Consider the following 9,825-nt stretch of genomic DNA (forward strand, 5'->3'; position numbering starts at 1 on the left):
GAGGGGGTACTCCTGATTTCAAGTGACAGGGATGATCGAAGGATTTTTTGGGGGTTGAAATTTTCGATTTCTGGAGTTTTTTGGGTTGGAAAATTTTGGCAAGTATTTTTTGGGTAGCTTGATTGAAGTAAGGAGTTTTTTGGGTATTAAAAACTGATGTCTCTATTCTTCGTGTTATATCATTTAAGCTTTCTGGAAATTTTTGTGGCTCGGAAATTCAGCATTGGATTTTTTGGGGGTGAAATTTTGGTCTAGGGATTTTTTTGAGTTTTGTTTGAAGCCCAAGGGATTTTTTTTTTGGTTCTGATTTTTTTTTCTCCATTCGATCATCCCTGTCACTTGAAATCCGGACTACCCCCTCTGGGAACTTGACCCCAAACCACAGTCCGCTGTCAATAGTTCACCTTGTCGGAATGCAAATTCGTTTTCACTGTCACGCAATAAACACGGCACAAAAAAATAAGTTGGAAACCGTCCAGTACAAGAAGCCAAGAAAAGGAAATGTTATAAAAGACTAATATATAAATAATTTGTCCAAATCCTAGGTCTTTGTGGCCCACAGTTTCTGAGTTATTTGCCGAAACATTTCACGCACCTTTGTAGAGCTTTGTATGGAGACGCCATATTGGTGGACAGAAACTGTCCACCAATATGGCCGCCGGAAATCAACAAAAACATCTGGAGTTCACTTTTTCTATAGAAGCTCTTCCTTTTCACTCGAGAACTAGCATACGTACGCACAAACACATCTTTTAATACTTGAAATGGTTAAACTGCTGAAAATCAAGAGAACAGACTTTTTTCAATGAAACAGCATTCCTATTTTGGTGTCACGCACTGTGAAAACTCGGAAGTTCAAATTGCTGTATTTTCGAAATGAAACATGCTTCGGGGCTGGAAACTTGTATAAAGATTTATTTTCTATTCATCACTAAACCTCACTTTTCTTTGCAATCTGATGACGTCACTGTGAAAACCATCAATTAACGTACCCCAAACGCTCGAGGTCTCTCGCCATTAAAACTGAGCAGACTACTCGCTGGCAACAGGGTACTTGCAATTTATGGTGCTATGGGGAGCACTAATATCATTGGCTGTTGAACATGCTCTCAAAATCTTGATCAGATCTGAAGTAACACACATATGTCACTTACTTAAGACAACAGGTTTGGGATTGCGTTACAGGGGTCGTTGACTGTTAACGCCAATGACTTGTGTCGGCCATCTCCGTTCCTGACGTGTTGACACTAAATAACATCGACCGAAACCAAAGTTCCGCGAAAAGACCATAAGCCCGCGTCGTTCAATGCAATACAGCTGAGTTACAGATTTAAGATTTTTTAAGTAATATAAACTAGAAACGACAATATTGACCGTTTTATAACTCAAAATAACTCAAATACAACATCCTCGCTGCGATCGATCAAGCTGAGCGGAAGTCGTAGTCATTTTGTAAGACGCCGCTGACATATCGATGACTCATTTGGTTTAGGTCGATGTTATTTAGTACTTTCCTCCACTACAATAGACTGTAGCGAAGATACAGTTTGTACTTCAAGAGCTAATGGTTAATTGACTGGAGCCGTTGAGACAAGATCAGACAGCGGGGTCGTTCAAGTGTAAGTTGATTTACATTTTGTGCATTCTTTTATACACTGACCACGTCACGCTACACAGATTCACTGAGAAACTACAAAAGTTGTTACCTTGTGGGAAAAATCAGAAAAAGAACAGACAGTTAATTGAATGTATATTGCGAACAGTCAAAGCCAATCATTGTTTTCATTGTTGACGAATATTACATCCTAAGTCCCCTTAATGATGTTACAGGTTATGGCCGTTTTTGCGACTTCGTCTCGACAGCACAAAGTTTTCCTTAATCACAACCGAATTTCCCAACAGCTTATGGGAATTTATCGTAAACTAACAACAAATGACGTGGAAATGACCGCAGATAACTTCAAGGTAAGGGAGACTCTGTTACAAACTACAATCTTGGACAAAACTGTTGAGAAAATTGCGTGCTTGGGGGCATTTTTTCTAGACTTCGTCGCCGACCGATTCTTCCCTCCCCCCCCTCCCCCTGGAAGCAGTGTTGTTGGGTCTTCAAAAGAAAGCCGGATCCCTAAGCATTTGTAGGAAGCAACTTTGAACTGGGGGAATGGGTTTTCTTTACCCAAAGCCGTTCATTTGGAAATAGTTTTGTTGCGTTAGGTAGTGCACATTAATGAAAACATTTTCTCTAGTATTTTTGTCCAGGATTGTAGTTTGTTTTCAGTGTTCGTCAGAGGAAAACAGCCACGCTGTCGAAATGAACAAATCTTGATTGTGGACATTCCACCTGTCATCCCATGACAGGTTTTAAACATCCTGATCGATTTCTTGTCTAATCTGCGATGACAGATTTTGTGCCTTCTTAATACCTGGAGCACACATACATGAAAAATATGCGGGCTGTGTGATTATGAAGCCTCTTAAGGTTTTCAGGAAGGTCATAAAGTTTCCACACTTTACGTTGCAATAAAAAAAGTGAGGCTCAATAAGACTATGAGAAACTTTAAATAATACATTAAAATATTAAAAGGGAGAAGATCCCACATCCGTTTAATGGCATTCACACTTTAAGGTTTGGTGGCTGTAGATCAAGTCTAAGGGATTTAGCTGATGATACTTCTTCTACAGCCTAGTTTGTTTAGTAACAGGAAGGTTTTTCTGACAATTGTGATGACGTGAAATTACGTCGTTGTGTCATTCAAGTTATGTCTTGATGTTGGAAGTGAGAAGTAAGTACTGCACATCATTTTGTGTAAGTTTTGTGGCTGCATCACAAAGGGGGGGGGGGGGGGGCGGTTGGGGGAGCTCCGAAGCCCCCTTTCCCTCCCGGTCACAGGAAGCTAAAAAACGTCTGGTCTGAATAGGGTTAACTCTTTGACTATTATTATTTTTTTGTTCCTTAGGTACCACACAGGGATAGTTACAAGCTCAAAGACTGTGATAACCGAAGAAAATGGGTTGAAAAGGTCACCGGAAAATCTTTATCCAATGTTGGTCAGTGGCTGGATCCTCAGAATAACCATGACAGTCATTCTACTGAAAGTCTGGCAGGGAACATAGAAAATCTCATTGGTTTAGCAAAGATTCCTTTGGGTGTTAGTGGCCCTCTCCTCATTAAAGGTGATCATGTACTAAATGAACATATTCTATGCCCTTTTGCAACAACAGAAGGTACACTTGTTGCATCGTCCACCAGAGGAGCTACAGCAATGACCAGGTACCTTACTGTTAATGATAACATAAAATAATAATAATAATAATAATAATAATAATAATAATAATAATAATAATAATAATAATGATAATGATAATACACTTTATTTAAAGAGGGTAGCACAGAATAGTTACCGAAACTAGTAAACTTGTGGCCCTCTATTTAAATTAGAATTATAACAAACATAAGATTCCGAATTTACAAAGTCTAAGTACAAAATAGATCCTGGACTCTGCAGGTACTGCAGCTTAAGGAATCTATGTTCATAACATGGAAGAAAGCCGACCTCAACCAGAAGGTGAAAGACGTAAACCTGACTCTCTCCCTGTAAGTGGCTAAGCGGCACTAATTTAAACTTTGTAGTACCCAATATTACCAACAAAATGTAACGAACTTTGTAACATCGCGGCGATTTCAAAATATGTAACACGGAAGATGACGGGTGTACCGTCGAAACGTGTCTGGTAAATTAAAGAAAGTTGTTAATATGTTTATGCGGCTATCTATATTATTGCTGCTATCTAGACCTTTTGGATCAATGACCAATACCAAGTCAAACACAGATAGTATATGCCTTAGACTCCTAGCTAGTTTTAAAGTGTGACATTTGACATCGGTTTACATGTAGAGCATGTGTGGACCGTTAAATTTTCTTAGCAATGGGGCTCCGCTCCCGCGCTCGTGGAGCTCCGCTTAAAACGTTATCAAAGTGTTTGAACATGCTACCAGTCATACACCACTTCTATAGCTATTATTATTAGTAACATTGTTATTTTTCTGGCTTATGGCACATGTCGTACGTCTTGCGTACTACCGACACGGTTTTGGCTAAAGACTCGTGTAAAACTCTGTTACTGCAGGTGCGGAGGAGCCAGTGCACGCGTGATTCAGCGACGAATCATGAGAACGCCGCATTTTGTTTCGGACTCCATGCAACAGGCACAAGGGCTGTCGTCATGGTTAATTTCTCACTTCGAAGAACTCAAGTCAAAAGCCAGTGAAGTCAGCCAACACTGCAAGCTTATAGGACTGGAACCTTGGTTTGTTGGTTAGTTTCAATGTTTTAGAAATTTCGATCACTAGAATTCGCCCAAGATAATAATTCTCAAGAAATTTTGTTGTTGAATTACTGGGTTATTTTTAATCGTAAACAAGGTCAACGAAATTACGTTGGTTATATAATAATCTGTTACAATTAAATGGGCCCGGCCGCACTAGGCAAATTTTATCTGTCCCACGCTTCCTCTAGACAAATGACGGCAACCGGCGTGTTTCGCTTCTACAAAATTTTGTCAATTATGAGTTTATTTTGAAATGCATTATTGTCGAACCTATACCATGGTATAAATGCGATCTCGCCCAGATATCCACTCTAAAAAAGCTGCATTCTCCTACAGCAGAACAACGTTAAATATTGTAGCTGTACGATTTGTATTAGAAAAAAAAATCCGATATTTTGGTTGGAACCGTAAACGGTCTGTCGCGTAGTTACTTGATCACTCCTTGATTTTCGTTGGAGCTCTACCTTTCGTTCTATTGTTACGGTTAGGTCGCAATCTGCTGATGGAATTTGTTTACGATTCTGCTGATGCCGCTGGACAAAATGGTGTAACTATAACCACCTGGCACGCATGTCAGTGGGCTCTAGAAGAGATTGCCAAGGAGCAACCGGATATCAACATCAGGGAGTTTTACATTGACACTAAGTTTAGTGGCGATAAAAATGCGGTAGCAAAAAATTACATAAAAGGTCGTGGACTTGAAGTTCAAGCTGAAGCTTATGTCACGGAGTCTGTCCTGCAAAATGTCTTGAAGGTACCTAGCATAATTTATTTTACTCTAGAGGGTGTTGTTTGGGATAACTAGTCGCTCACCGTTGTAGTTAGTATATATTATAGAATCTGAGTGGGATATGGAATGTACACTAGTATTCTGTCCCTCCGTCAATAAAAACTGCTTTGCAAACTGAACGAGATGAATAAACTCGATATATAAATTTTATCATTCTATTGAATGTGTGTATAGATATGGCGCTGTAGAAGTTAATGAATTTATTGTTATCAGTTAATAAAAACGATTATCGTCAAATAGACCTCTTTAGCTCGTATGTTTTGGTTTCCCAGTGCAGGTCATCTACAGAACTGTTACTTTCAAATGTTGCTTTTTTCACGTGCATATTTACGCATAATTTATGAGAAGATAAAGGGTCAAATTCTCCTGGGACTTTCATTGGGAAAACAAAACTGAGGCGTGCAAGATCTCTGTATCAAAACGAGGTTAAGTGCTCAGCCTTTGATATGGAAATAATTTTTCATTCTTATGTAAATAAAACTCATTTTCACAAGAAAGGTTGTGCACTTGGCCTCATTTCGAAAGTGAGGGTTTTTGGAACTCGGAAGTGGCATATTAGTTGTTGTCCGGTCATCACAGAGTTCAGGGTTCAATTCCATGTCAAGCTTGGTTTTTGAGGTTCGCCCCATGTAAGGCTATCCGAGCCTTGGATTCTGTATTCCACGCCGTGATTCCAGATTCCAGGTACTGGATTCTGGAGTCAGTGGAAATTGGATTCCGGATTCTGATTGTTAGTTGGATTCCTGATTCCAAAGTCTAGGATTCCGGTTCCACAACTCAAATTTCCCAGATCTGTGATTCCACAAGACAAAAATTTTATCGGAATCCGGTTTTCCTTACATCGGGCGAAATGGTCTTGTTCAACCGCTTTGAATGGTTGTTCATTCAGCTGTAAGGATTACGTTTACGTTTAGTTCTCTTTCTCTTTATCCACAGTATATACATTTGATTTTTTCAGTCATATATTCTGAGTTAACACTGTAAGCCCTTTAGCTTTGTAGCTAGTCATTCACGTGGTGCAAAACCACCATGCTGTGCAAGGGATGCACTTGGGCAGGAGAAACAAAGAGCTCACACCATTTAACAAGGTAATTTCCCTTGCTTGTCTTCTTCCAGTGCGTTCCTTGCTCTCCAGTATGGCGGTTTTGTCACATGTGAGTGACTATAGTTGCAAAGGTCCTATTATCATCATTTATGTGTTTTTCGTTTTCATTTAAGGTAGATTCATCTACATTGTACAAGGCTTTCCACGCTCTTCAAATGGCAGCACAGAGATCTGGCTCGTACGGTGTTAATCAGTGTGTCAGTAATACAATTGCGGGCATTTCTGCTGCCACAGGACAGGATTTGGCGTCTGTCCATGAGAGTTCCTGGGCTGTCTTTGACGTAACAGTGGAAAGAAACATAAAAGTTGCAGGTGAAAGGCTTTCAATATGATAAACAAAATCCACAAAAATGTTCACGTAGGACATGGTTAACATGATTTAGTTTAATTACATTGATGATTATCAAAAAAATAGAGCGCTATGATTGGCTAGGAGCTTCGCTTCATCCCGCTATAATCACCGCGCGGTGATTATAACATTGAAAGCTAGCAGTTTTCAAAATGGCAGCCAGATTTTGTTGATGTTTCGGAGTCGGAAATTGATCAATAATTTTATTTTCTCGAATAATCATCAATGTAATTATACTAAAACAATAAGTCGCCTCAGGCGACGTGAATATCGGCGAATAGAGACTTTGGAAAATGTGGCAATAGCGAGTACAATAGACCTTATTCACAATACCCGCCAATTTTGCACGCGCTTTAGGATTGACGGGATAAAAGCGATCTCAGCGTATTTTAATTGCAGTCTAAAATGTAGATCATTTTAATGAATGTGTAAAAAAATCGTCACTAATCCGCGCTCTCTTTTCCTAGCAGGTGTAGAGTCAAATGAGGAATACGAACCTGGAATATACGCCAGCCTTGTTATCCCTGCACTTCTTATTGGAACCGTTGGAGGTGGAACAGGGACACCAACCGCAAAAGAATCTCTAAACATGATAGGCTGTTTTGGAAAGGTAGGAATCCTTTATTTCTGGTTATCTATCAATTCATAGGAATTCAGCGTAAATAGAATTGCCTGAACAATCTGAGAAAAGAAAAAATTGGCTCAAATAAAACCATTCTTTATCTCCTTACAGGGTCGTATCTATCGATTTGCGGAAATAATTGCTTCATTTGCGCTGGCCATGGAACTCTCCACTCTATCAGCTATAGCCAGTGGCCAATTTGCAAGTGCGCATAACAGACTTGGAAGGAACAGACCAGAGTAAGCAAAATAAAAGAAAAAAAGAATCGTGTGATCATAAAACCCAAACCGCTACATACTTTTTCAAACTCCCCAAGCCAAAAATAACTGATTCAAAATCGGTTTGATGATTTCCATAAGGATAGTTGCCGGGGCGATTTTTCGTGATATTTGTGTAAAGGCTTACGGAAGAATTTTCTGTTCCTTCCCTTTTCTTTCCTTTTCCTTTTTTCTTCCTTTTTTTTAAATCCTCCATTTTTAAACTTGATCAGGTCTTTCCTCAAGGAATGCATCCTTTATCACTATTTAGCTCAGGGGGTGGGGGCTCTTAAGTCACCGTAAAACGGGTCAACGAAAACCTGCCAAGTTTCATCGGGGAACAATTAACTTTCAGTATCAATTTTTTGTCTTTGGTTTTTGAGGTTTCCATGAAAGACGTTTTCTTAATAGGTTGTTTAGTTTATATACTTAGAAATTGTTTGTTGTATTACTTAAAACATAACTATAAAGGTCGGTACACACTAAGCGACATGTCACTGCAACACGTGCATTTCGCGGCGACAAATCACTCTGTGTGTACTGGTCGGGCGATAAGTTGCTGCAATAAGTTGCGGGACACGTTACAGCGACAATTCGGCTCTTGTGTATTCAGAAAATCAGGAGATTTTTCGTGAGAATCTTTGTCTCCGCAACAAGTTGCACGAATTCAATCTGATTTGATTTTGTAAGACTCATTGCAGCGACAAAATATTGTTGCGGAGACAAAGATTTTTGCAAAATTCTGGAGTACGCGCGAAACGATTTGTTGCTGCGACTTGTCGCCGCGACGTGTTTTCAACAACTTGTCGCCTAGTGTGCTCCTACCTTGAAAGCTTATTCTAACATTTTTAGTCTCGCTTGCTTTAGCGGCGAGACTCAGACAATGCAAGCGTTTCCTTTTTTGCGTCAGTGGGCCCCAAATGTGGTCCCAGGCGTTCCTAGCGGAGACCGTGGAAACTGGGGATAAGTATCTCGGCGTGCCGAAAGCCCGTAGTCGAGAGCTTTTCCGGAACGAGTCGGTCCACGGATTCTTTCGCTTGAAAGCGTTGCTATTGATTACTTTGGAACAAGTAAATACTTCAGTGGTTGTTAATCGTCCCATGTAAGAGAATCCGGATTCCGGTATCGGTGAAATTTTTGCTTGTGGAATCCGGAACCCGGGGAAATTTTTCTTGTAAAATCTGGAACCGTGGGCTTTCGAATCCGGAATCCCTCTAAGGATTGAAATCCAGAATCCAAGGTTCCACTAAAAGAGACTGGAATCAAGTGCTTGGAATCTGGAATCCACCGCGTGGAATCCAGAATCCAAGACTGTCTTGGATTCCCGTACATGAGGTCATATTAAGGTGTGAGGTCGCGTTGCACTTTATAAATACTTGAGATATCAATGACGTAACCTTTAACTGTGTCACGGACATGTTACCGGTAGCTTTGTACTTGACTGTCACGCACTTTGTTTACAGGACTTCATTTCTACTAGAATCTACTAGTCTGCAAATTGGAATAGTCTGTTTATTTTTGTAGTAGTTTGAGAAATGTATGTGTGTGTGTGTGTTTTTTTTTCATATACTGACTTCTGTGTTGATGTGTCCTTAATGCCATGCCACTTTGCTTCATATTGCCTTTGATTGTGGAAGAGTCCTTGAAATTACAGTATTACCTAGACATCAATTTTCACTTTCGATTATAATTATTGCATTTTTTAGTATTTGTTTTATAGCAGCTTTATAGTATTCTTTTCATGTCGATGGCTAACAATAGAACACAAGGCATGACAAGGAAACGTCACAAAAGAAGAAGAAGTGTGTCCATGGTGTGGTGTTTCTTTCATGGCTAAAATTTAACTTCATCAAAAAAATCACGTTTAAGCAATCTCATAGTTTTTATAACAATTAATAATTAATGGTTAGCGAATGGGCGCAAATTCGGTTACCCCGATTGTAAGATTATAATATTTTTCCAGTTTTAAAACGTTTCTGACTATGGTATGTACCAAAGGCAGTCAATGGTTACTGTGTAACCTGACCAGCTAGCTTTTTGTTTTTCTCCTTCCGCACATAGTCCTTATGGCTTACACTCGCGGACACAGGCTCCTTAAGAATTAATTACCTCCTCAGTTCTTATCTTATCTCCAAGCATAGTAGAGTCGACGTTTTTAGAGCGTCTTATTTCGTATCTAATCTCTAAGCAAGTTAGACTTCACGCTTTTAAGGGCGTTCTGGTCCGGTTAAAGCTGTTTAGTTGAAGAAACCGGAACAAGTAAAAGTCCCTGAAACTGGGTCAAAACATTGCAAAATGCCGCCGACAGGTCCGAAGTTTACACAGAGGACGTAAATAAATAAATGGCATTAAAACAAGACGGCGTGCATTTTG

General features: G+C 39.7%; 1 protein-coding gene across 1 annotated transcript; it reads left to right on the forward strand.

The window, feature by feature from the left end:
* The first annotated feature begins 1,365 nt into the window (after positions 1-1,365).
* Positions 1,366-8,006, forward strand: LOC140935223 (uncharacterized). Its single transcript, XM_073384763.1, has 8 exons — positions 1,366-1,619; positions 1,831-1,965; positions 2,958-3,271; positions 4,129-4,316; positions 4,818-5,083; positions 6,338-6,536; positions 7,044-7,183; positions 7,307-8,006. Exons 2-8 carry the CDS (start codon positions 1,834-1,836, stop codon positions 7,436-7,438), a joined length of 1,371 nt encoding a protein of 456 aa, XP_073240864.1. The 5' UTR covers positions 1,366-1,619; positions 1,831-1,833; the 3' UTR covers positions 7,439-8,006.
* The last annotated feature ends 1,819 nt before the right edge of the window (positions 8,007-9,825 follow it).

Source organism: Porites lutea, chromosome 4, assembly GCF_958299795.1.
Source record: "Porites lutea chromosome 4, jaPorLute2.1, whole genome shotgun sequence".
Classification (NCBI taxonomy): Eukaryota; Metazoa; Cnidaria; class Anthozoa; order Scleractinia; family Poritidae; genus Porites; species Porites lutea.

Coding starts and splice junctions, on each gene's coding strand:
- LOC140935223 (XM_073384763.1), top strand. CDS start 1,834: ATGGCCGTTTTTGCGACTTCGTCTCGACAGCACAAAGTTTTCCTTAAT. Junction 5,084..6,337: donor TCCTGCAAAATGTCTTGAAG/GTACCTAGCATA, acceptor TTTTCATTTAAG/GTAGATTCATCTACATTGTA. Junction 7,184..7,306: donor TGATAGGCTGTTTTGGAAAG/GTAGGAATCCTT, acceptor ATCTCCTTACAG/GGTCGTATCTATCGATTTGC.